The sequence below is a fragment of the Cucurbita pepo genome, chromosome 4, assembly GCF_057944985.1.
Source record: "Cucurbita pepo subsp. pepo isolate OVF chromosome 4, ASM5794498v1, whole genome shotgun sequence".
NCBI classification, from domain to species: Eukaryota; Viridiplantae; Streptophyta; class Magnoliopsida; order Cucurbitales; family Cucurbitaceae; genus Cucurbita; species Cucurbita pepo.
In genome coordinates this window covers 1379964-1406345 of record NC_141801.1, presented here as the reverse complement: position 1 = coordinate 1406345, position 26382 = coordinate 1379964, and the positions used below count along the sequence as shown (strand labels likewise).

The following is a 26382-nucleotide window of genomic DNA, read 5'->3' as shown; positions in this document are numbered from 1 at the left end:
AATTTTAACATTACTTAAATTTTAACATTACTTAAAATATACTTAATGTAATACATCATTGAATTGAATGCGCAATTTTTGAAATTGTCACACACATGAGTCTACTATCAATGAGCATGACCAAGCAAAGTGTGATGGCCGATGACATTGACATCCCAAGAATTAGGATTACGTGTAGGATGACATCAAGACATGTGATGAGATGCAACTTTGCATGTGAGAGACTTTAACCCTAAGTAGAGGCAAGGTCAAGCCTAATGATTTGGCCTAGAGCAAAAATAAGTCAAATTAGCGGCAAATAGTTAAACATGCACACACGAGAAACGTGTGGCCGAACAAGCTTAGATTCCACCAAGTTGTGTTTGGTTGACAAAGATGAACCTCGCCTAAGAGCTTTCCGTGCAAGACAAGCGCAGAGAACAAACTTTTAAGTAATCATAGACAACACAAACAAAGAAATTAATTGAATGAATAACCTCTCTAAACTTTGACACTAGAAGATCCTCAAAGGATCATCATTATACGACGTTTCTTTAGAACTTGAACACCAAAACTGATCTATTTCGTATTCTTTCTATTGAAAAAATTGAGTGGGAGAAGGGGAAAAAAAAATATATTGCTATTCACTGATGTTACAAAGCTGGAGATAAGGGTTGCCAGGCATCACATACTTAGACCAGTATGACTTGTACTTGGAAACAGCTAAATCTAACCAGGGCTTGTAGTTTCCATTGTAATGGATAACAGCAGCATTCTCTATTTCTGTGAGGTTCAGCGCAGGGTCGTATCCGAGACCTAGCACGTGCCATCCTCTGTCTAGCGGATACGTAAGATTGTAAAATGTGATCAGACCTGGTGGAAGCGACCCGAGCTTCCACAGAGTTCGGTCCTCGTTCTGCACGGGAGTTCCTTCAGTTAGTAATCTAAGTGTGTTTAATTAAAAGAAAGATGAGCTATATACTTGCAAGTTGTATGATAAATGTTCAAAACTACGAAATGACTATCAAAGCAAGGGGGCAAGTGTTACCATATCTTGCCAATAATGGTATATTCCAGTCATGTTTCGTTTTCTCCATTCCTTCAAGTCGAAAATATTCATGCCGAACGCCCAACCGCAAGCATTTGGATCAAAATTCTCAGAGATCTTTGGATTTGAGAAGTTGAGATATTTATCGAACCGATGAAAGCTTTCTTTACAGGTCTCCACTGCCCCATTCACCATACCTTTCAGATCGATGGACCACAACGGCGTTAAATCCTTTTGAACTACAATATCGTCGTCTAAAAATAGGATCTTGTCCAACTTCGGATACACTTCGGGGAGGTAGAATCGAAGATGATTCAGCATGGACAAATACTTGGGGTTCCTATACTTCAGATTATCCATACCAACAGAGAGGGAAGAAGGATGATTTGCCTTGAAGTAATACTCTTTAAGTCTTGCAGATTCAAGTTGTCGTAGAACAGAGCAATAAGAGGAATTCAACCACTTGAAATCATCGATATTTTGAACTTGGATCGTTGCTTTCGAAGGAGAATTAACAAGAAACCACATTCTCATAGCAGCAAAGTTCAGCTTATCTGTGACGATATGGAAGACGTGTTTCTCGGGTTCCTTTGCATGCAAAACAGTAGAGTTGACGACAACCGATGTTGCTAACACGTTGTCTGAGAAAATCGCATAGTGATACAGAGAAGGATTCTCGGTCTTTTCTCTGTCGATATTATGATTAAGATGGTAACCCTTCAGGAAATAGTCTCCTGCAAGATGTAAAGGGAGACAGTGCAAGGATTTAGGGACTGTTTTGGCTGCTAGCTGAGTCAAGAATGCACTCTTTTTCTTCTGGGCATTCACATTATCCTCAGTTGACTGTAGCATGGTTCTCAACTTTCTCGACATAGTCAGACAGTCATATAGTTCGTCTTTGGCCATCGCAAGAGCATGACCCATGGTTTTTGCTCGATCTAGTGCACTGCAGAAAGACGAAGAACAATGCATGAATACCAAGAAAATTCGGCAAGCGTTAACAAGAGGAGAGAAAGAAGCTTTCTAAAACCTTGGATGAAGCCCAGCATCAGAATTTGCTTCCCCAATGGCCAGTTGACTTTCTCTACAGTGTTTCATTAGAGTATTGTAAAGTATGGTATCATTCCTTGACTTAGCTATATTTGCATATGCTTTGGCCATTATGATCTGATCGCGCATAAGTTTCAAGGTGGAATCAGATTTGGGGTTTTCAAAATCTCTCCTCCAAATGCTGTACTTTCCCTTTACTGTAGTGTCAAAGCTTTTAGACCGTTCGATAGCAGCAGCTGCCATCTGATCGTCTACCTCTTTATCTTCTCTAATCAAATTCGCAGCTCGTAGAGCCCTCCTCTCCATTCGCATTGCCTGAAGTACTTACATATTGAAAATTAGTTCAAAATACCTATGTGCCAATGACAAGTAGAAGGGTGAGAAATCTTACCCTCCGTTTTAGCTTCACTGGATTCATCGATGATAAACGAGAAAAATCAGCTTCACCTTCTGCAGGAGGTTGGCCATCTACGGAGCGTTCCACCTTCTCCTCATTCTCCGTCCTGGAAACTAATGGGTCTGTCTGAAAGGAAAAAAATACATGAATTATATTTTACATGTGCATATGCATATGCACCAGGAAAATATCATCAAACTACTACTCAAGTCTAGTGAGCCACAACGGAAAAGGAATAAACATTGACCATTGATGTTTTACCTAGAATGGATTATGGAAAGTTAGAACCTAACTAAAACAGCAATAAGTATAATATAACATGCTTTAACAGTTGACCCCATGCACATTATACAAACAAAAAACGTCAAGAGGACTTGATCGGTTTCAAAAATATTCTCAGTACCTGGGAACTCAGTGGCTGGTGGTGGTTTCCATCCACAGAATTTTCCCATACCCAGGAGGCAGATAAATCCTTCAATTTGACCCTTCCAAGGCGAAAAGCCCCAGAAGGATCACTATAGGCTGCAATTATGTCAATATCCTGTTGGAAGTGAATGTTACAAACATAAACATTGCAAGTGTTGAATGCAAACAATACTAAAATTTATGAACTTCATAACACATTAATACCTTATCATCTTCATTGGTGCTGATTCTATTTGCAATTCGTTGCTCCTGCAAGCATTTGAGTTGATCAATAAGTGCAAGGACTTCTGAATGCATAAAGCTTATAAATGAAATAAAATTAGAATAGAAAGTATGGAAAGGATCCCACAATTAATTAAATGAATTTCTTTCCATCTTTGTAATGCGAGGAAGAAACTAAACTCATAAATAAATCATAACTTCATCAAGAAGACCTTTAGTGACATAAGTACTCACCCTTCCATTCGTGCAAAACAAATAGCTTTTTTTTCTCTTTTAACCATCTCTCTAATTCAAGTATCTTAATAATTATAACCAATGCAACTAGCAAAACAAGTAAGAATAAAAACACAGGTATGGAACCGAAAAAGTTCATAATTGCCTGAAATGACCAAAAGATAAGAAACCATTTGTATGCATGCATATTACCATATGTTATTACTGCCACAGGCATAACATCAGTCACCAGAGTTCAAGTAATGCCATATATTAAACAATGTTAATGATTCCACCCACTTAGAGGCTATATGATAAGGTATTGTGCCAAAAAAAAAAGTTCAGTACAAAAATTCATACACGCACACATATAAACATCCTTGTCCTCAAAGGTGATCATCAAGAGTTTCATAATCTTTACACAAGCATTACTCAGTTTGACGTCTTTTAATTTGACAATGTTGTGCAATCAATCCACTACTAAAATATATTAAAATGGGAAAATATTAACAAATGGTAATAGGAGTTCACTTACCAACTAAATGACTAAATCTCGATTCAAATAAAAAATAGATATGTTACCAACAAATTAAAATAAAAGAAAATAGGACAGAAACATTAAATGTACAATGTACCACAAAGAGATACAAGTGTAATACCTCTCCATTTCCACATTGGACACATTGATGCAAAGGCTTCTCATTCTGACTGCAGTATATAAAAGATCAAGCCTCGTCAATGTTCATTTATCAGACAGAAATCGTCTATCCAAGCATGATAATAATAAAATAAAGAATTCACAGAGTAAAAGAAGAATAAAGAAATATCTGGCATAGCAAATCTTTCAACAATTTTCTTACGCGAGAGAAGCATTGGATGCATCCGCTCCAATGGGACCAATGTGAAATACAACCTGCATCGAATTAGGCAGTTGAACTTAAGGCTTAAACTGCATCTATCTGGAAAATGAAAATTGATATATCCGACAACTACGATCTAATCCTGGAAAGAATTCTAATAAATTCTGAAAGTAAAGATGCAAGCAAAGGAAAGCTTGCGACACAACAGAAGCACAGCCTTAAGATCAGAGTCAACAGTCCGGTTCATTTCACTAAGGCGCAATCAAATCTCTAACAGATGCACAATTAAAAAAGAAAATTCCAAAAAGTATCAAAACAATCGGCATCAATCAACAGCAGACCTCTCGAAAGGCCGTAAGTAAAAGTAATTTCAAGACCTCATTAAGGTCCCGAAGGAATTCAGCTCACAATCGCAACAGTACCAAATGAGAGGGATCTTGAGGAACATATATAAATTCACTACCACATCTCAAGTAGCAAAAAAGAAACAGAACAAAATTGTCCAAAAATTACAGGCTATGCTCGAAAAAGGAATGGAAAGTTGTTACCAATAAGACGCAGAGGAGAAACAGAAGATTCAAGTTGAGAGAAAATCTTCTTCGAAGAACTTCCATTGCAGAAATTGGAGAGAGACGATCAGTGGCTTATCGCTTCAGAGTAGAAGGAAGGCAGTATCTTCAAGATTCATTTCGCCTTCATTCGCCAGCGCGGGACTGTGATGCCGAACTCCATGAAAGCGCGTTTCAAAGTCGGTAGATCAGGAAGCAAATATGGAAAATGGAATTTTCAGAAATTAGTTTCTTCAAGATCCTATTATATATATATATATATATATATATATATAATGTCTAAGATTAATATTTAGTTTTCTTATTTCTAATATTTTTTAATTAAAATATTTCACTTCTTAACTAAATTTTAAAAATTAAAAATTAAAAAATTATTATTATTTTAATTTTCTTATTTTCTCATTAAATTTATATGTTTTCTATAGTATATTTCATGTTAATAAAATAGTTGAAATTTTAAAATAAAAACTATTTTTTTTTAAGAATATATATACATATATATATATAAAGTAATATTTATAGGTTTAATACGAAACTTATTTTAGTTTTCAAACCTTGGTTTGAACGATTAAATATACCATTACAACATTAATTTCGTAAAAAAGATTATAATTGAATTTAATCAAACTTGAAGGACTAAATAAGAATTAAACATATAATTTAACCTTGAAAGAAATTAGTTCTTAATTTGTGTATTGAGTTAATCGAAATGAAAATTTGATTTGATTTTTAGTTTTTGAATTTAAAAAAATGGGTTTGATTTCTCATTATTTCTTTACCGTCATTTTCGTTTGACTTTTTGACTTCTTAGTTGTCGATCTAGATTTTGAAAACATTGTGAGATCCCACATCGGTGGGAGAGGAAAACGAAACATTCATATAAGGGTGTGAAAACCTCTCCCTACATACGTGGTTTAAACCGCTGACGGCGATAAGTAACGGGCCAAAGCGGATAATATCTGTTAGCGATGGGCTTGGGTTATTACAGATAGTATTAAGGCCAGACACTAGGCGGTGCGCCGTGGATTGTGAGATCTCACATCGGTGAGAGAGGGGAACAAAGCATTTCTTATAAAAGTGTAAAAACTTCTCTCTAGCAAACAGGTTTTAAAACCGCGAGGCTGGTGATATGTATCGAGTCAAAGCGAATAATATCTGTTAGTAATGGGCTTTGACTATTATAGATGGTATTAGAGTCAAAAACACTAGGTGGTGTGCCAACAAAGATCCTGAGTCGAGGTGGATTATGAGAGGCTGACGGTGATATGTAAACGAGTCAAAGCAGATAATATCTGTTAGCGGTGAGCTTTGACTGTTATAGATGGTATTAGAGTCAGACACTAGGTGGTGTGCCAACAAAGATCCTGAGTCGGGTGGATTGTGAGATCCTACATCAGTTGGAGAGGAGAACGAAACATTCCTTATAGAGGTATGAAAACCTCTCCCTAGCAAACGCATTTTAAAAGTGAGGCTGACGGCGATACGTAGATAACGGGTCAAAACTATCTATTAGCAATGATTACAACTTAAAAACCTAAGAACAGCCGAACACTTCAAAGATCAAACAAACTTTACAATCCAATGTAATGCAATAACCAGAACCTGTCCTAATTTCAAACATCCACAGCCTAAGCAATATTTAATTACATATTACCAAATGTTTACTCACTATCAACAATCTTACAGCTAAGAAAACGAACTTTATTCTAACATCTACGTAACTCGAGGACACAGTTTAGGGTCGTGCCCGGTCCCAAACTGTTCATCCGTTCTGCCTTTCGAGAATCAAATGATGCAAGTTCATTCCATTCTAAGATCTATAAGAAACATATGAATGAAGAAATGAGAGTGGAACAAGAGAATCAGTACCAATGAAATCTATCTCAACCTGGGTGATGTTTGATTAGCATGGGCTCCATATTGCTTCACGTGAAGTGGAGAGCTATGGTGAAGAGGCTGGCGGGGCGAACAGTTTCTAGGCTCATTCGGTCGGTCGTTCATAGCTTCGATCCGTTCCAGTGTCTCGACAACCTCGTTCATTGCTGGTCTGTTCTTCTGTTCTTGCTCAATACATTGTAGAGCAAGCTGAGCCACTTGGAATGCTGATCTCGATGGATACTTGCCTTCCAACCGAAAGTCCATCACGTTTTTCAGCTTCCTCCTCTCTGATAAGTATGGCTTTATCCAATCCACCAAGTTTTCGTGACCGGTTGGACGGTTTTCGTCGAGTGCACGTAAACCCGTTAACATCTCGATCAGTACAACTCCAAAACCATACACGTCACTCTTGACATACAAATGTCCTGTATTATAAACATCATCGTTATTCAGAATTTGAAAATACTCGATAATCTCTACACGACAACAGTCGCAAGTTCTCGAATTTTGGACGGTTTTATTCTACCTGTGGATATATACTCCGGGGCAGCATAACCATTAGTGCCCATAACTCGAGTCGACAAATGAGATTTACTTTCAGAAGGACCCAATTTTGCCAAACCAAAGTCTGATAGCTTTGGTGTATAAGACTACAAGGAGAGAAGATATCAACAAGGAAACGGCTATTATGAGAAAGGCTCTTTCTTAAAATGTATATTTACCTAAAAATTCATCATAAACAGAACATTACCCCATCAAGCAGAATATTAGAAGCCTTGAAATCTCTATAAATTACTTGCTTGTCCGATGTGTGCAAGAACGCCAGCCCTCGGGCAGCGCCTATGGCGATCTTAAGCCGAGTATCCCACTCTAGTGGTGTAACTGCTGAGCCCCCTGCATTTCACAGAAAGGTTGATATCTCTGTTGGTGGAACAAAGAAAAGAACACTAGCAATTAAGTGGAAGAACATCATAGGATAAGATCATCAATTAGTTTCTTACTTCCAAAGAGATGGTTCTCCAAACTTCCCTTTTGCATGAACTCATAAGTGAGGAGTAGCTCGTGATCCTCCCAACAGTAACCGAGCAGCTTCACCAGATTTGGGTGAGAAAGTCTTCCTAAGAAGCCCACTTCTGACTGCACAACCAACCAGACAAGGTTATTATGTGTAATTCTTTCAAAACGTCTGGAGGAGGGAAACTTCTTGAGTAGGAGGCTTGAACACAATACCTCCTACACATTAACCATGTTAGATCGTCACTCACTTAAGTTAATGGGTTATGGAAAATTTAATATTGTGAGATTCTACATCGGTAGGGCCCATTATGGAAAATTTAATATTGTGAGATTCTACATCGGTAGGGGAGGAGAACGAAACATTCTTTATAAGGGTGTGGAAACCTCCCCCTAGCAAACGCGTTTTAAAAACCTTGAGGGGAATCCCGGAAGGGAAACCCCAAAGAGAATAATATTGGCTAGCGATGGGTTTGGGCCGTTACAAATGGTATCAAAGTTAGACAACGGGCGGCTAAGCCCCGAAGGGAGGTAGACACGAGACGGTGTGCCAACAAGAAGGAGAGTGAATTGGTGGGGGATCCCACATCAATTGGAGAAGGGAATGAGTGCCAGCGAGAACGCTGGACCCTGAAGGGGGGTAGATTGTGAGATCTCACATCGGTTGGGGAGGAGAACGAATCATTCTTTATAAGGGTGTGGAAACTTCTCCCTAACTAACACGTTTTAAAAACCTTGAGGGGAAGCCAGGAAGGGAAAACCCAAAGAGGAAAGCCCAGAAGGGAAATCCCATATCTGCTATCGGTGGGCTCGGGCCGTTACAAATATTATATCAACACTCTAACGGAGGGTTAACAGTGACATGAATGATGGAAATCACATTTAGGTGTCGTTTGGAATGATGTAAACAAAATGCTATCAGTTTTTCTCTACACTCAAAATTTATCTAGATGGTTTTCTTTTTTAACTCATTCTCAGTTGAGTTCTACTGAAACAGTACTTAGAAGGTTCAAATGCACTCAAGCAATTCACTTGAGTTCGCATGATACTCTAAGCCCGGCTATAATCAAACTACTGGCACAAAAGAGAAAGAAAGACGGGTTTCGATCCCCACATCATCCAAGTGATTCTCTTGATTTATACTCATTGTCCACCCTACTAGTCCTCATAGAGACTTTGCCCATCCTAAAGCCAGCTCTAAGAGACAACAAAAAGTTCAAGTTATTAAGTTCTTAAGCTAGAACATAGAGTGAACAATCACCATGTAGTATTCATCTCTATAACAATATAATTACCTGCCACTCCTCAATTCCTTGTAAGCTATCAGATTTCAACTTTTTGACCGCAATAACCATCGAATTTCCCTTCTTTCCATGGCCCTTCTCCTCGAGCCAACCTTTGTAAACTTTGCCAAAACCTCCTTCACCAAGCATTGCCTCAGCTCTGAAGTTTTTGGTTGCAGCTTTGAGCTCTGCTAAACTGTACTCTCTCAAATTTGGAGAGGGCAAAATCTGGCCATTTGGAAAAGCTTCATCACCACTTGCTACCGAGAAATTACTATTCTTCGAGATGTTGCTGACAGTTGATGATGTTGTCTGGGATACCACTGTTATAGCCACAGATTTGAATTATACAAGGGAAATTTTTCCAAGTCATAAACAAGATATCATTATCTGCATATATCTCTTAGTCTTAGAACCAAGTTTAATGGAAAAAACTGACCAAACACTCAAAAACTACGAAACTCCAAACAGATTAAACAAACAGATTAAACAAACAAATGCCCACATGGGAAGACCGGAAAAGAGTTTAGAGATATTTTGTAACAGCTCAAACCCACTACTAGCAGATATTGTCCTCTTTGGAAGGGAAGCAGATATTGTCCTCTTTGGATTTTCCCTTCCGAGCTTTCCCTCAAGATTTTAAAACGCGTTTGCTAGGGAGAGGTTTCTAAATCCTTATAACGAATGTTTTGTTCCCCTCTCCAACCAATATGGGATTTCACAATCCACCCCCCTTCGAGGCCCAGCGTCCTCGTTGACACATCGCTCGATGCCAAACTCTGATACCCTTTGTAACAACAACCCAAGCCTACCGCTAGCTGATATTGTCCTCGTTGGGCTTTCCCTTCCAGGCTTCCCCTCAAGGTTTTTAAAACACGTCTGCTAGGGAGAGGTTTCCCCACTTTTATAAATAATGCTTTATTCCCCTCTCCAACCAATATGGGATCTTACAATCCACCCCCCTACGAAGCCCAGCGTCCTTGCTGGCACATCGTTCGGTGCCTAGCTTTGATACCATTTTTAACAACCCAAATCTACCGCTAGCTGATATTGTCCTCTTTGGTCTTTCCCTTCCAGCTTCCCCTCAAGATTTTAGAACACGTCTGCTAGGGAGAGGGGTTTCCACACCCTTATAAAAAATGATTCGTTCTCCTCTCCAACCAATATGGGATCTCACATATTTCCTCTTCAAAGATTGATAAACAATACACAAAATTAATAACTCCGAGGACTGATTAAATGAAACCCTATCAAAGAATTTCAAACTCAAGAGGGAAAAATTATTTGGGGAAAAACCTGCAGATAGTAAGCACAAAGCTGAAATTACCTGAACTGAGATGTCCAGTGGTATTAGGGGTATGATTACCAACAGGAGAACCCCAACAAATCCCCATTTCTCCCACTCTCTCTCTCAACCTCTAATTTTCTTCTTCCTGTTAGATCACAAAAGCGAAAGAAGAAGAAGATAATTAAAGAGAGCACTAATGAAATAAAACAAAAGCAATCCAGACGTCTCAGTCAACTAGTTCATACCCTATCCCACCTGTACGACCAATTAGTATAGAAATCTCTCAATCAAACTTAAAAAATATGATCCAACGAACACAGATTTAACGTAAAATCAATCAATAAACCAATCAAACACCGATGAATCCAAATGCAGTGGAAAATGAGGCGTTTAAATGAAGAATTGGACGATATTACAACAAAGACTGAGTCGCTGAAATTGAAAAGAGGTGGGGACTGAAGAAGATGACAACGGACTGAAAATCTGTCCGTTTGTTCAAAGTCAACTAGCGTGAATCATATTGTTTGGTTTCAATCTACGTGAAAAAATTGAATTCAAAGATAACGAAAAGAAAGGAGAATTGATAAATAGAAATATAAATTACTTGAAGAGTGGGGTCGAAGAATTATGGCGTCGCCATTTTCCGCCATTGGAGGCCCCGCCAACTAAAGCTCGCTTTAACTAGCAAAAGACGAAAGCCTGGTTTTGTTGACCCTAAAGAAACGAAAAATCAACCGTTTATTATTTTTTTTTATTCATTTTAAACTTTTTTTAAATATAGATTCTCAAAATTTTCAACCCAAAAAATAAATAATAAACCCATTTATTTAAATTTTTATTTTTATTTCTATTTTTTAATTAAAAATAAAATCTATTTATTTTCAAACAATTAATAAAACTTTACTTTCAAGAGTTTGTTGGAGAATAAAAAATAAAAATAAAAATCATTAAAATAATCACAAATTTATCTTTTTTTACGTATTGGTAATTTTTTTTTTTACAGTTTTACATACAAAATTATAAGTATTTTATCAAAATATAAAAATAGTAACTAGTTATTTATGTTCGGGTTAATATTACTGTCTTTAAACTTTCATTTTTGTATCTAATAGATCTCTAAATTTAAAAATTATTTCAAATTTTTTAATTTCTCAATATTTAATTTATAAAAATAGTGTGAATAAAGGGAATACGAGAAGGTCGAGATTCAAAAATACAATTTGACCTTAATAATAAATTATATTATAATTGACTCACCTAACAAAGTTTTGGAAAAAAAATTAATTAAAGTTGATTACTTTCGGTCGGAGTCAAAATAATTTTACTTTTTTAAGACACAATATAATAAATTAAGTTGGGTCGGGGACAAATTCGTCATTTTACTATAAGAACGAGAATATTTGAACCTTTTAACTTCTTAGTATATGTTAGTATGGAATTTCAGTATGTAAGTGTGATGTACTCTAAAGTGGGTATCGAATAGAGACTCGTAAACTTGTAAGAGGAGCTTCCGAGCATTGGCGTGATGTTGTGTCCAACACACTCTGATGCTTAAGTCGGTGATTAGGTCAAAGTAGTCGAGAGCTGAGTACAATCATGTATTACAATTTTTTTATTTTGGTGAGGGTGGACTTGTGGTGTTTATTATACTTTTCAAAGGGTCGGGTACTTATCCCTCTAATTGGACATGTGCCCGATGTGTGCGATCACTGGTCCTTGGTTTGGCTCGATGAGCTGACGACCGAGGTGTTCTCTTTATCTTGTTAGGAGTGAGTCAAATTCTTTCGAGCTTAAGGGATCAGATTGTTTCGTCTTATAGAGTCGAAATATTCTGAACATAATTGTTTGAAAATTTCGATTTATTGAGTCAGTCGTAAGTTAATTCACGACGGTATGTATATTTTAATTAATTAAGTTTTGTTTATATATATATATGATTTGAAATTTCCTTTTGGATGAGAGAGAAAGAGTGAAGAGAGAGAAGGGTGTGAACACAACTTTGATAAGAAGGCTGTGAAGACTTTATCGCTTTCTCCAATTCAAAGTAAAAGAAAAATGGAATATATATATATATATATAGATGCCCCAGTCTTGCTAGTCTTGCTTGTCCGAGTCAGTTGACAGGGTTAACCAATTGAGTGGGGGAGGATATCACGGTCATGCATGTCCAAGACGTGTTGTCAATGGATGCATTACAGATATCCCAGTCTTGCTTGTCTAGGACGTGTTGTCTATGATTGCATGCCCGTTTCAAACTCCTTTTATATACTTTCATCCTAGATAAATATTTACCATTTTATATTGGGTCAGTTCTGGGGCGTCTGATCATCTAAAATCAACTCGATTTATCCTCAGAGTGTTAAAAAAAAACTTAATGACCTAATAAATCTGATAAACTCAATCAACTCAACCTAATTCAACCCAGCCCGTACCGTTTGGGTTAGGTTATGAACTTTTTGGGTTGAGTTGGATTCAAATATGTGTGGATCGGAAACTAGTTCATGCGTTCACCAAAAACCGAGCTGAATTGAACCAATTTGGATTATTGTTAATTTAAAAATTAAAATTAAAATACATTTTATCTTCCCCTATGAACCTAAGAAATTAGGATACATAAATCTGTACATGAACGAACCTCTCTTCTAATGTTTTTACAACACAAGTTGGTAGGTTTTGCCATTACTCCATGAGCAACACACCACCATTTCTATGGTTTAATCAAGAACTTGAAAAATGATCAACAATTAGTAATAATCCTCATAGCTGCAATACTAAATCAGGCTTACCACACTCCACCTTACTACAGCTAGGAGATCCTGGAGATTTAAATCTCGTGTTCACGTCCGGGGGAACTGATTCCGGTTTGTGGTGTATTGTTGTTGTTTTTCCTGCTGGTGATGGCCCTTGCGAATGAGCCTCGTTCCCCGACCCGAGCAATGAACTGGAAGAGTTTGTTGTACTGGGATCTGTTGCTGGATGGATGAAGTTAGCATTAGTCCTGGAGGTTGTCGTCTCGAGCGTTCGAGATGACTGAGGTTGTTCACCAGCAGGCTCGGATGCTCCTGTTAGTTGCCCCCTGTGAGCAGAGAGATCAAAGGCATAAGTACCATTGAATCCATTCATACCAGGGCGGATTGTTGGAGTCTGGCGTTGTTTCTGAAATGAAGGCCTTGAGGTTGGAATACTACTTTCCAATACATTATAATCACTACTGGGATTCAATCCTTCGACCGCTTCAGCCTGTCCCCTGCACGGCTCAGAAGATCGTTGAGTACTCGACGGTGATGATGAAGTTGCAGCAAACTCAGTGGGAGGCCTACTTAAATGGCCATCTGAACTGGGGGCATGAGAAGGCTCGTCGTCGTGTGTCTTAGATGAAGTATCAGCTTCGGAGTTGTCGGATGATCGAACGCCCTTTTGTGCAGGAGCAAGAGGCTGCTGTAATGTTGACATTTGACAGAGTTCAGCTTGAGGTAGAAACACTCTCTTTGGTGTGGTATCATTTTCTACAACCCATCCAGGACCAAAACCTGAACCTGCTGGTAAAGATCTTTCGATTTTCTTCGAAGCAACTCTCCAAGCTACAGATCCGAGATCTGCAGCGAATCGAGCGAGGCTTCGTGCATAAGCATGCTCCAAGAAAAGTCCGACCTGATTCACATAAAGCACGAGTTATCACACCGAAAAGTCCATATAAGTTCGTTGTATAATTCAAGTCACCAAAACCAAATGGCAGCATGTTGTAGACAATATTAACTAGACGAGGACAGTAAATATTCAAGCCAACACAATTGACAAATCAGAAACTGAAAATAACAGTCCAATTTCTCTTATCCTCAACAAGAAGCTATATCAGACGCCCCAGCTCCAAAACTTCTGGTTATAATTGAATATTGTGAGATCCCACACCCGTTGAGGAGAACAAAGCATTTTTTATAAGGGTATGGAAACCTCTCCCTAGCAAACGCATTTTAAAAACCTTGAGAGGAAGCCCGAAAGGGAAAGCCCAAAGAGGACAATAACTGCTAGCGGTGACTTGAACCGTTACAAATTGTATAAGAGCCAAACACCGTATAATGTGTCAGAGAGGAGGCTAAGCCTCGAAGGGGGTGGACATGAAACTGTGTGCCAGCAAGGACGTTGGGCCCCCTAGTGGTAGGGTGGATTGGGGGTCCCACATCGATTGGAGAAGAGAACAAGTGCTGGGGAGGACGCTGGGCCCCGAAGAAGGATGGATTATGAGATCCCACGTCGGTTGGGGAGGAAAACAAAGCATTCTTTAAAAGGGTATGTAGAAACCTCTCCCAAGCAGACGCGTTTTAAAAACCTTGAGGGGAAGCCCGAAAGGGAAAACCCAAAGTGAATAATATCTGCTAGCGGTGGTCAACCTTAATGGTCACTCCAAGCATGGCATTCAAAAGAAAATGTTTACAGTAAATAAGTCGGATACATACTGGCATTAAAAGCTTCCTCTCTCTATCAAATGTATTCAACACAGAGGGTTCTAGCAAAGCAGCTGCCGCTTGAAATTGCTTATATGTGTTACGCCTATTCTCATCAGAGACAATTGGTCTTTTCCCCTGTCTCACTGAATTAATTCTCAGTCCAGAACCTGCCAGGAAAGAACAATCATAGAACCAAAACTTAGGCTGCATCTTATACTAAAGTAAAAAAGCTTGCCTAAGATTTCATACCTGTAATATCATCGCTTCTATCAATTCTGCTCTGGTTAAACAAGTTAAATGCGGCAGCATCACTATTGGAAGAAAAGGAGAATCTGCCAGAAAAATCAGCTAAACTAGTTTTTTCAAAATGATGAAATCCTTTCCTCAAATCGTTCGACCGATTTGCGTTTTCACCACCAGTAGCAAGAGTAGCATCCGGGGAAAACTCGGAACCAGCACGTTCCAAGGAAGGTCGACCCAATGGTTTTTTCAAATGCTTGGTCGGTGGTCTACCTCTTCTTGCTACTTTAGGTTCTGGTTGATTATCATCACTATCTTGTCTCAGGTTCCTAAAATTCTTTTTTGCTAACTCTTGTATGGTACGTGCCTGACAAAAATAGAATTAAATTTCATTGTGTATGCAAAGAAGAAACATAAAGAACAATAAGGAAGTTCAGTGCAAATCAAACCTGCCGAAAATATATGGTATCTGGGGCATTGTATTGCATTGCATTTGAACTGATTAAGAGAATGTCTTTCTGCAGGGGAAAAAAAGCATTATATCAATACTAATAAACAAACCTAAGCATTCATAAGACTTGAGAAAAGCATTTGATAGGCTGTTAGGTTAAAACTCAAAGAATCTAAAGATGGGGAAAATCTATATCTGAGGGGATGACACGACCCTGAATTTGTAAAGAAACATTCGTTTAATAAAAATACAACACATAAGATGCTTTTGAGTAACACATTTTGTGAGATCCCACTTCGGTTGGGGAGAAGAACGAAACATTCTTTATAAAGGTGTGGAAACCTTTCACTAGCAGACGCGTTTTAAAACCTTGAGGGGAAGCCCGAAAGGAAAAACCCAAAGAGGACAATATCTGCTAGCGGTGGGCTTGGGCCGTTACACGTTTACCATGCAAACTAGCAACAGATAATTGAATATATAATAACTCAAGAAAATCTGACTTCGGGAGAACAACAGATGGAGGGCAGAGAAGATTGCAAAAGAATAAAGGAGAAACCTCATGAAATCTTAAGCCACACTTGAATCGAACTAAAGCTGCAAAGTAACATGGTAATAACTTGTTTTACTCATCAAATAAGCATTATTAAGTTCTAGAACAAGGATTTCAATTTCCACAGCCAGTTTGTTCAGAATCAAGCGTCCCCTTCACTAATAAAAGTATTGAACACAACGAGGTCGGTAGATTTCGGGTGCAAAACGAAAAGGACATACTGACATATAATGGAAAGAACACTGTAATAAGGCCTACAATGCTTATTTTCAGAATGTCAACAAAATATCAAGTGAATCACCACCATATTCAATTCCAACTTACCAAATACAATTAAGAACATTCACTCAAGTGTAGCAACTCGATTAGCATGGTTAAAAACATCAATTGTGTAGTGAACCAAACATGAAGGTATCAAGAATTCAGATGAACAGAACAAACGATTGAAACGAAACAGAACAACAAAGTAATATCATACTTCGAACTGTTCCAAACTGGTATAAGCTCCAGAAGTAAGCTTCCCACGAACAGTCCCAAAATCCATCGGATGCTCTATAATTTCATGATAGTCTGGAAGCTACAAAGAATCATTTTAAAAGTAAAATCAGACAAAGCATCTCATAAAACCCAAAAGCTGGTTGGCATCATCAATCCCAAAACCAACCTCGTTGGGGTCCACTGGTTCGGAAAACACACCATAGATATCCTTCCTGGAATTAAAGCACTAAGGATATTAAAATTAATTTTTAAAAAAAACCACAGAAAGATGAGCTGAGAAAAACACACTTTTGAAGCCTGTCGAGGATGAAGAGTAAAAGCTTCTTATCAGGTAAAAGCGTCGAGGGTCCCGAATCCATATGCGACCCTGCATGTAATTATGTCCATAATGATTAAAAACGGTCACAAACATGGTTTCCAAAGAAGTGGCGTTTGATTATTGACAAAAACCTTGAAGGGTTTCCGATGGGTTTGTAGTAGAAATGGACTTTTCACCCTGAGACATCAAAAGGAAACAGCCAATGCGCCAACAGTTACAGTCGGACAAATCATTTTCCAATTATGGGTGAGCTCAAGAAACAGAGTAGATCTAATAAAAAGTAAACAGGACTAGGAATCAGACTGCCACGAATGGGGAGAAAAAAAAAAGAAGAAAAAAAAAAAAGAAACCCGATTATCAAGTGGGAAAATAATTAAGGAACGAAAAGACAAATCCGAACTTTTTCGTTTAAAATATGACAGTCAAATCAGATCGTTTTTAAGGAAGATAAGTACCCAGTAAATGCTCATAAATCAAATAGTAAGCAACGAATTTAATATGATGATGAAGAAAAAATTTGAACCACAACTGAAAATTCAGAGAACCCATTTCAAATTAGCTAAGTCAACTACCCTTGACTGAGATACTCGAAAATCCAACAGCAAAATTCAAAAGTGCGAAATTCAAGGAAACTCTTTCGGACACTGTCACCGTATTTTCTCCACTCACCCACAAAATAAAAACGTACGAATCTACCAATAACTTTGGCGCCTTAACATTTGGTACTTTGTTGAACAAGATCAGCCCCCATTTCCCCCATGAAAAACGAGGCAAAATGCAAAACAAACACAAACACAAACCCAGAATATTCAACCACAAATTGCAGTACCTTGTCGGAGTCTTGGATCCTAGATCCCTCCGCAATTGAACCGATCTTCCGCTTCTTATTAGCCGACGCAACATTATCGTCCCCCTCCGCATTAGAATCGGAACCACCGGAATTGAGAGAGGACGAATTGACGGGAGGTTTCTGAGAGTGCAATCTGAGAACGAGCTTGAGTTCCCTCTCGCGGCGGTTCCTGGCCAATTCTTGGTTGTATTCGGCATCGTCGTGGTCATCGGGAGTGAGTCCGTCGGGGTTGGGATTCCGGCGAGTAGATCGCCGCAAGGGAGTAGAAGAAGCGTAATTAGGGTTGGGAATTGCGGAGGACCGGTCGATTCGCTTGGGTTTGTTGTGATTCTGTTGCTTCTGCTCTTCATCCTCTTGTTCTTGCTGCTCCTTTAGATTCCGCTTTTGAAGATCCAACAGCGATGGCCGCCCTTTCTTCCTCTTCTTCCTCTCCACTACCTTACCCATTGCTGCTGCTTCCCCTCTCTCTCTCTCTCTCTCTCCCTCCCTCTCTCTCTCTCTCTCTCTCTCTCTCTGGAGAGAAAACAAACAAAGCCGTATTATTCCATTTATTTTTTATTTTATTTTTATTTCTTTTTTCTTAATTATTTAAATTATACTCAAACTTTGAGTCTAATTTTAATTTTATTTATGTAATTATTATTTTAATATACCCACAAACAATTATTATGTAAATATTGGTATTTGTTAAGCAATTACTGCTATGGTATGAGTCGGGTTAATTACGAGATTTTCAAAAAATAAATGACAAATATGGTAATTATTCGTACTTGTTAAGTAGTTACTGGTATGAGTCCGGTTAAAGATGAATTATAAATCGAGACTTGAAAAGTGATTGTCGGGTAGTTAAAGTCTTCGTATATTATTATTGTATTTGTATCGAGACAATTTTAAACATTTATTTATTTTAATGCGTGAATTTAAATAATTTTAAAGTTCGAGAAAAGCTTTTTTTGATGGAATAAAGACATAATTGAAACTAACACTAAAGTATCAATTTCAATAATTTAACCCTTTTTTTTTTTTAATATAATTTTTTTAAGGAGTTTTGTGAAATTGAGGAGGGGAGGCACGCTTGTCACGTGATGTTTTTGAACGACTAATGGGTGATTGACACGTGGAGACTGGGAGTGCTCTGTTTGAAACCAATATTGTTCGAGAAGGAACAAGATATTTTTGTTCTTTTCGTGTCTACGTGGCAAACAGAAAAATTCTTGAACTGTTGGAAATTTTCTTTTATATATTATATATTTGTTCGTACTTTCTAATTAAAATAAATAAATTTTAGTATATAACAATTTAGTCTCTGTATTTTTTAATTTGTAACAATTTAGTCCCTATACTTTTAAATTTGTAACGGTTTAGTCCCTAATTATATATTGACTAACAGGTATTTATTAAAATTTGAATCAAATATGTTAGTGCCCGTCTTACGTACAGCTTGACTTACCTTTTAACACCAACGATTGATAGGAACAAAACTATTTCCCGACGTTCGAAACCCAACTCATGTATCTCTTGCATCAACAAACAACCGAACCTTTGGAGACCTTCTTCAATCTTTAGGACGTGATGAGCTGACATCGAGATGCCAAACGAATCTATCGATAAGAGTTCTTGAGAGTCATCAGTCAGATATCGAACTTTTATCTTGACCACTTTAGTAGAAAACCTTTGAATACAGTGTGTCGGGTGTAGTTGAAAAAGAAGCCGTCTAGTTGGATATTCAACCAAATATTACCAAATTTACATAAATTGCCAACTCAGCACATGGATTTAAAAGAAAATTATATATATATATATATATATATATATATATATATATATATATATATATGTGTGTGGTAATATGAGAATGGCATTTAATAAATTAATTTAATTTTGGTAGAATAATAATTTAACGCTAAAAATAAAATACAGTCATAATTTTTCAACTCAAAATAATTATATAAATATTTACTACAAAAATATAAAAATAAATAATATACCTTTTTTAGTGGATTACAGTTGTTTTGAAGAGCTTAATTTCTATGATCACGTGAGTTTCCATTCCAATGGGCCAATCAATCCGCGTTGGTGGGCCCGAAACGTGGGCCTCACGTGACTTTGACCTGACAATTTAGGTATATTTAATATCTATTTTTTTTAATAAATTCTTAAAAACTTTTAATGTATAATAAATTTTTAAAATTTTAATTTTACCTCATTTTTTAAAAAATTATAAATATGCTAAATAAATAATTTATAATCACTTTTATACTTAATAAATTAGTTATTTAAAAAAAAAAAGCAATAATATAAATATTATTATACATGTTTTCAGTTCATTAATTATTTTTTTAATATAATTGATATTTTTATTTTTGTCGACTAGTCAAAATTAGTTAGGAAGCAGATTCCACTTGGAGGAAAGTCGAATTATACTTACAGCTGTGCTCAGAGAAAATTCCCTCATTTTTCAACTTTTTATTGTACATACCTTTAATTTTCTATATGGTAATTTATTGTACAATAAATAAATAAATATATATATATATATATATATATATATATATATATATATATATATATATATATAGTTCGAGTTGGATTGGGTTGGAGAAATTTTTGGACAAATACGAAATTTTGGGTTGGTTGGGTTGGTTACTCGAGCAACCCAGTTAGCGTTCACAACTCAGCCCTCCATTCTAGGTTTGGTTGAGTTGTAGGTTTTTTTTTTTTTTTTTTTTTTTTTTTACACTAATAATTAAAGTCTAAAGTTAAATATCGGACATTTACAAGTCATAATGCATCACTATCATTAATTATAAGCGTTAAATATTCTTGATTTACATAATAATCTTAAAAGTAGTGTAAAGTTAGGTTGTATTGTAACCCTATTTTTCAGTTGGTAGGGTTGACCCAAAGAAAAATGTCAACCTACGAACTGACCTGAATTTTCAGTCTTTCTAAAATTCAACCTAATCTAAATCGAAAAAAATCTAAGACAGTCCAAATTGGGTCGAGTAAGCTAGATTCTCGAACTATATAAACACCTCTAATAATTAGTCGAACATAGCTCAATGGACTAAACAGACAAAAACCCGAGCAAAATTCAACCGATTCTGAAAATTTAAAATATTTTTATAGTTAAAAAACCAGTATATATTTAATGGGTTTTAAGAGTTTAATTATAAAATTTTAAAATTTGAAGATAAATGATAAAATTAAAGTATGACGTAATAATATAAAATATGACGTAATAATTTAAAATAAAGGTTAATTTAGATTATATTTAATTCAACTAAGCATATAATGATTTGAACGCTAAGCACAAAACTTGTGATCCTTATTTTCTTTATACAAAAAAAAAAAAAAAAAAAAAAAAAGAAATTAAAATTAAAATTAAAAATACTTTAATCTTCATCTTCTTCCTCAGTCCAACGCGTTCGGCCCTGCACAGGCTTTCAAAACCGGACTCCATAGCCACTGCACCAAAAACCTTCGTCCATTTCCACCATTTAAATTAAAACTCCGCCCTTCTCCGTCTTTCATCACCGCCCCAATATACCCTCCTCCGCCGCCGCTTCCGTACAGCCCCTCACACAGATCCCCAATCTCCGTCGGCGCCGTCGGATCCTCGCCGGCGTACCAAGCATTCACCAACGGATTCGACGAAAGCTCCGCCAACTCATGTCCGATCACGCTTATCATCCCATCCACTCCGATATCCCCGTTCGGCGGCGAAAGCGCCGCCGCCCCTCCGCCTCCCATATACCCTGGAATGGCGAATGGATATGCGCAGACCTCCGGGCACTGCTGCCCGGAGTTTCCAACCCAGGCATACGGCAGCGTGTAGCCGACCATCGATGGGAAAGTGAAGTAATGGAATCCACAAACGGCTCTGCAGAAATCTTGAACAATCACCTCGCCGGAAGTTAGGATTAGGTAGATTCCGTTGCGGTGGTCGACCGGGAGCGGTGCGGATCGGACGGCGGAGGCGATGACTTGTTGGATTGAGAGACGGGTGAGTTGGGTACCGAGGGAGTATCGGCGATCGGAATATTCGCCGGCGATTACGATGGAGCGGGACACGTTGGCGCAGGTTTGGTCGTTGTAGAGAGTGACCGTTCGCCACCACTCTGCGACTGAGGGCGATGGAGCAGCGGCGGCGACGGAGAATGAGAGCAAGAAATCCTTGATGAGATTCTGTTCCGGAAGAGCCCATTTGCCGTACCAAATAAGGTATATGTTAATCGGAGAAGACGAGAGCACCGGGCCCATGTGGTACCGGAGATTGACCAAATTGGAGGAGCCCTCGAATCTTTTCGAGGCGGAGAGGGTGGGCGGCGGAAGTTTCGGGTTGTGCACGGTGGCGGATCCCGACCGAAATTTCGAAGAGGAAGAAGAAGCTGCCGCCACGATATCGGTGTAAAGAATGAGGAGAATAGAAAAAGCAAGAAAGGGGCGGAGAGATGACATTTTCTGGGCCGATGCAGTGGCGGAGACGGCGGCGGTAGCAGCGGAGGAGGTGGAGCAGAGAGGCGGAAATGGAGGGGTATTTATAGGGACGGTGAAACTGAGGGAAGGGAATGTGGTTGGAGACAGCTAGTTATGTATTTTACTGCAATTCTTTTTCCTTTTTTTAATATATTTTTTTTCAATTTTTTTAAAGTTAAATTAAATTTAATTCATTCGTATTAAAATTTTAAAATTTTAAAATTGTGTTTATTTAACCATAAACTTTAAAAATTATTTAATAAAATTTTAAATTTTTTATTTTGTATCTAATATATTATTTACCTATTATTTATTTATTTATTATTTTACCCACAAATTTAAAAATTAAATAATTTTTAGGGAATAATTAATTTGTAACGATAATCGAGGAATAATGTAACACTTTAATTTCAGTTCTCGAAAAAACTGACTGCTTTGGTTTATGTTTTGCCTTTTAAAACGACAACGTTTTAAGCTTTCTGGAAGTTTTGAATTTCTGTTCATTCACATTTACTTTTTATTCTATATTAAATTAATAATTAAAAAACCATTTTATCTAAATACTAAAATTTTCAATAATACTTTTAAATTTAAAAAAATAAAAATAAGTCTTAAAAAACAATCGTTAATACTTTAAAAATATATGTATATATATATATAAGCTTTCTTTAACTTTAAAAAAATTAACATTAAAATTCGTAGATAATTTATGAGATGTGAATTTGTAATTGACCAAGATAAATTTTTTTTATAAAGGTATTAATATTTATTATTATTATTTTTTTACTTTTTAAAAAATATAAAAAAATTAATTTTAAAAGAAAATTTAAGGATATTTAATTAATTTAATTAATAAAATATTATATATGGTCAAACACGAACTGACATAAATTTTATATCATCGACCAAAAATTAAATATTTGAATTTCTCAAATTTATTATATATATGGTAATAAAGAAATGTTGTATTTATTTGATAAATTACAAAATTATTAAAAAGGGATTGTAGACAGAGATAGACAAGTATTTTTCTTTTTTTTTTTTTCTTATTTTAGAAAAGAATGATATTATTCCCTAATAATTGTTTCATATTAATTTAAAATATAGTTTTGAAATCAATTATTTGGTCACCTAAAATAATTTCTTTGTTACTCTTATATGGTTTGTATTAAAAAAATATATATCCAAAACTATATATTAAATTTAGTTTTAAAATAAAATTAGTTCAAGAAATTAAGTAAATGTTTTTATAAGTGGTCATCATATATTATTTTAAATTCATATAGTATAAATTTTAAGATGTATGCTATTAATAATAAATTTTAAATATATTTTTATATATACATTAAAATAATAATTTTAATGAAAAACGAACATTAGGGTATCTAAATACTCATATGAAGTCGTAGTGGGAGCTGGTGTCTGCTACATGGATCTCATCTGAAAATGTTTGATGCTTTTTGGACTTCTTTGATGACCGTGAAATCACGAGATGAATTGTTGATTAGATAAATCATATTGAGACGTGGCTCTTGCTATGTGGTAATACAGACTCGAACTGCTCCTACCCATCTCGAGGTACCACTGCATGTCGAGAATAAGGTGGGATATATTGGACATAATGTCGTAATAACTCCCTTGATTGGGGGTTGTGCTGCCCTGCCTTTACGATCGATACATAGTTGAGTAGACCGACCTACTGATTCTATAGTTGATCATTCAGACCTTTCAACTCTTAGACGTGGGTCTCGGACCTATTAATGAGGATAATCCTGAAATCTACAAAGAAAAAATGGAGTTTTTTTTAACTGATTGCAAAAGAGGAGAAATCAGCAACATTAAACATATTTTCTCGGAGGGTTACAAGTTTTTACCCGACTAGAAAAAAAGACGACATTTTTAAGCTGCTCCCATTTCGTTCGTAATTACTACGGGAATCACTTTTGCTTTTTTTCTCGATCGGTTGTCTCTAGCTTACCCATGAATTCAACAGCCCTTTGAAACGTTGACCAATTCGGAAAAATCTGAATCTCCGCTTATTTTTAACTCCTTAGAGTATTTCACGACAAATTAAAGAACTCGTTTGATAAATAATTTTTTTTTTTAAATGCTTTAAAATTTAAAATAAATATGAAATGAAATGATTAAATTATTTGCAAACAAACAATTTTTATAAATGAAAAAATTGAAATAATATTATTTATTAAATGGGGCCTACAAAATTCATGGATTAAGACTTCAGCGTTTATCAATCACAAAATTTGATGCTAATATGTCATTTTCAAATATAATTAATTAAAAAATATAAAAAAGAAAATGAACAATTGGTTATTTATAAAATTAGTGGTTTTAAATCAGCGACGGAATTTGTCTCTCGAAAAGACGACATAGAATATGACACTAGCCATTCACAACTCTAACCTAAACCATGGTTGGGTTTGGTTGTCGGGTTTTTTCTTTAATTATTTAAAAAAATGTACTTATCTACGGTACACGTTATAATGTATCACTGATATTGGTTACAAAACGTCATATATTCTAAATCTTCGTAATAGTCTTTAAAATAAGGTATGGTAGAGTTTGATTGTAACCCTATTTTTGTGCTGGTCGGGTTGACCTGACCAACATATGTCAATCCATGAACCGACCCGAATTTTGAATTAAAAAAAAATCTAACCCAACCTAACATTTATGATTTGAGGTATATAGTCTGAATTGATCGAGTTCTCGAGTCATTCAAAAGACGATAGCTACAACTATTTAGGGGGTGTTTAAGGCTCGTGGTTGGTCGGCGTATAGTTATTTACATAAAATTGTTTAATCTGGAGTGTTATTTAATCTATGTTCTAGTGGATTGTGAAGTCGTATTTAGGATGTAGGGTTGGAAGTACAGTCGAGAAGTATTTATTTAGGGTGCAATAGCTTTACGAGAAATTTGTCAAGGTGAAATAAGGTTTTTTGCTTTCTCGATGCGTAGTGCATACGGGAAAAAATCGCCCAACGGCTAGAAAAGCCCTAGAGATTCTATGGAAAATTGGAAACGTCGAAGTGAGTTGTGACTTATAAAGAGGAAGATGAGGAGATAACGAGCGAAAGATATTCATGATATTAGGTTTTATTTATCTTCTCTAGGTCGAGTTGCTTCGCTCCTTCCCCTCATCAACTCGGACGCTAGTTTGTGCAAACAAAAGATACCTAACACATGTCTACCGACAAAATTTCTGACCGAGACATTTTCCTAGACCTATCAAATAACCGTGTAGAGATTTATGATCAAATAAATAAAACGAGAATAAAAAAAATTAAAACTTTATTAATCGAAAAAATCAAATTAAAAATTTTATAATTATAGAGACTAAATTTATAATTTAATAAATAATAATTTAAAAATAAGAATCTAACAATTGGAGGCCTTGTCACACTAGTGGATTCCAGTGGAGCAGGCCGCTTTAACGCATCACTAAGATTAAAATTCGGCTGATCCTGGCCGTCCAATCCTACTGAGGCATATCTTTTGGGCCGTCCGTATTTGACGTTTTACCGCGATCGTCAATCCGCACCGTTTCACCTTTTCCCCACACGATTCGGATTCACCTTGTCGTGTTTCGCTAAAATACGCCTTTTTTTTTCTCGATATTTAATCTTATTTATTATATTTTAAAAATATTCATAAAATAATATTAAACTTTTTAAATATAATTTGTGAGGTATCGATAGGCTTTACGTCCATATATTGATAATAATTTTTTAAAATAATTTTTTATTAATAAAGATTGTACTGCTACTATCACGTGAAGGTTTTCTGCATTCCTCTATCTAAATTTCGACATTAATAATCGATGCTATTTATAGTGAAATCTTCACGTCATGTTGAACACAGATGTCACACGTGAAGATATTAATATTAAGATCGTCACGAATGTCACGTGTGATCGACATCATCCTCGAGGAGGACGACTAGAGGAGAAAATTGTGAATTTCAAGAAAAGGATGAGCGGAGTAAGTCGAAGCATCTCTTCGACTTCATCCTCGAGGAGGTGTGTAATGATTTTATTTATTTTTCTTGTGCATGAATTTTATTTTTATAATTTGATAAATAAAAAGAAATTGTAAATAATCTCTATAATTGAAGAGACTATATAAATTATTTATAAATAAATTCTAATTTTATTTAAATTAATAATTTAACAGTTTTGGGCTTCAACATAAAGCCCATCAATGAAGATAGCTTGTCTCAGTCCAAATAAAGTGGGCCTCAATATGGGCCTCTAATGGGCTTTAGAGGATCATTTACACATTTTTATCATCTATAATTTCATAATG

General features: G+C 36.2%; 4 protein-coding genes across 8 annotated transcripts; all 4 read right to left on the bottom strand.

Moving 5' to 3' along the window:
- Positions 1-449: 449 nt before the first annotated feature.
- On the bottom strand, positions 450-4992 carry GAUT3 (galacturonosyltransferase 3). 2 transcript variants are annotated; one of them, XM_023673872.2, is made up of 9 exons: positions 4744-4992; positions 4196-4248; positions 3995-4043; positions 3105-3149; positions 2878-3015; positions 2469-2600; positions 2058-2392; positions 1028-1973; positions 450-895 (listed from the first exon to the last, which is right to left on the bottom strand). In XM_023673872.2, the coding sequence occupies exons 1-9, from the start codon at positions 4807-4809 to the stop codon at positions 620-622; spliced, it is 2040 nt and encodes a 679-aa protein (XP_023529640.1). In that variant the 5' UTR covers positions 4810-4992; the 3' UTR covers positions 450-619. The 2 variants fall into 2 exon arrangements, with proteins under 2 accessions (XP_023529640.1, XP_086979321.1); XM_087123195.1 differs by lacking the exons at positions 3995-4043; positions 4196-4248; positions 4744-4992 and having other exon boundaries at positions 2469-2596; positions 3105-3154.
- A 1257-nt stretch (positions 4993-6249) lies between these two features.
- LOC111792454 (putative serine/threonine-protein kinase PIX13) lies at positions 6250-10952 on the bottom strand. Of its 4 annotated transcripts, none has more exons than XM_023673937.2 (7): positions 10832-10952; positions 10267-10372; positions 8952-9262; positions 7644-7779; positions 7394-7536; positions 7169-7292; positions 6250-7067 (listed from the first exon to the last, which is right to left on the bottom strand). In XM_023673937.2, the coding sequence occupies exons 2-7, from the start codon at positions 10331-10333 to the stop codon at positions 6643-6645; spliced, it is 1206 nt and encodes a 401-aa protein (XP_023529705.1). In that variant the 5' UTR covers positions 10334-10372; positions 10832-10952; the 3' UTR covers positions 6250-6642. The 4 variants fall into 4 exon arrangements, with proteins under 4 accessions (XP_023529705.1, XP_023529703.1, XP_023529706.1 ...); XM_023673935.2 differs by lacking the exon at positions 10832-10952 and adding an exon at positions 10644-10751; XM_023673938.2 differs by lacking the exon at positions 10832-10952 and adding an exon at positions 10483-10628.
- A 1798-nt stretch (positions 10953-12750) lies between these two features.
- LOC111792409 (uncharacterized) lies at positions 12751-18102 on the bottom strand. The gene is made up of 9 exons (XM_023673838.2): positions 17560-18102; positions 16862-16907; positions 16700-16778; positions 16578-16623; positions 16392-16490; positions 15362-15430; positions 14922-15279; positions 14682-14839; positions 12751-13878 (listed from the first exon to the last, which is right to left on the bottom strand). Exons 1-9 carry the CDS (start codon positions 18025-18027, stop codon positions 12985-12987), a joined length of 2217 nt encoding a protein of 738 aa, XP_023529606.2. The 5' UTR covers positions 18028-18102; the 3' UTR covers positions 12751-12984.
- A 2830-nt stretch (positions 18103-20932) lies between these two features.
- On the bottom strand, positions 20933-22081 carry EXL5 (EXORDIUM like 5). The gene has a single exon (XM_023673981.2). It carries the CDS (start codon positions 22039-22041, stop codon positions 20995-20997), a length of 1047 nt encoding a protein of 348 aa, XP_023529749.2. The 5' UTR covers positions 22042-22081; the 3' UTR covers positions 20933-20994.
- Positions 22082-26382: the final 4301 nt, after the last annotated feature.

What these genes read in the sequence shown, in the direction of transcription:
- GAUT3 (XM_023673872.2), bottom strand. Translation starts at nt 4,809, where the DNA reads ATGGAAGTTCTTCGAAGAAGATTTTCTCTCAACTTGAATCTTCTGTTT. An exon ending in TCCAATGTGGAAATGGAGAG is followed by an intron (nt 3,150 to 3,994) that starts GTATTACACTTG and finishes AAATGCTTGCAG; the next exon opens with GAGCAACGAATTGCAAATAG. An exon ending in ACCAGCCACTGAGTTCCCAG is followed by an intron (nt 2,601 to 2,877) that starts GTACTGAGAATA and finishes TTTTCCTTTCAG; the next exon opens with ACAGACCCATTAGTTTCCAG.
- LOC111792454 (XM_023673937.2), bottom strand. Translation starts at nt 10,333, where the DNA reads ATGGGGATTTGTTGGGGTTCTCCTGTTGGTAATCATACCCCTAATACC. An exon ending in CACTGGACATCTCAGTTCAG is followed by an intron (nt 9,263 to 10,266) that starts GTAATTTCAGCT and finishes TGGCTATAACAG; the next exon opens with TGGTATCCCAGACAACATCA. An exon ending in CCCGGAGTATATATCCACAG is followed by an intron (nt 7,068 to 7,168) that starts GTAGAATAAAAC and finishes TTTATAATACAG; the next exon opens with GACATTTGTATGTCAAGAGT.
- LOC111792409 (XM_023673838.2), bottom strand. Translation starts at nt 18,027, where the DNA reads ATGGGTAAGGTAGTGGAGAGGAAGAAGAGGAAGAAAGGGCGGCCATCG. An exon ending in CCAGTTTGGAACAGTTCGAA is followed by an intron (nt 15,431 to 16,391) that starts GTATGATATTAC and finishes TTTCCCCTGCAG; the next exon opens with AAAGACATTCTCTTAATCAG. An exon ending in ATACCATATATTTTCGGCAG is followed by an intron (nt 15,280 to 15,361) that starts GTTTGATTTGCA and finishes TATTTTTGTCAG; the next exon opens with GCACGTACCATACAAGAGTT.
- EXL5 (XM_023673981.2), bottom strand. Translation starts at nt 22,041, where the DNA reads ATGTCATCTCTCCGCCCCTTTCTTGCTTTTTCTATTCTCCTCATTCTT.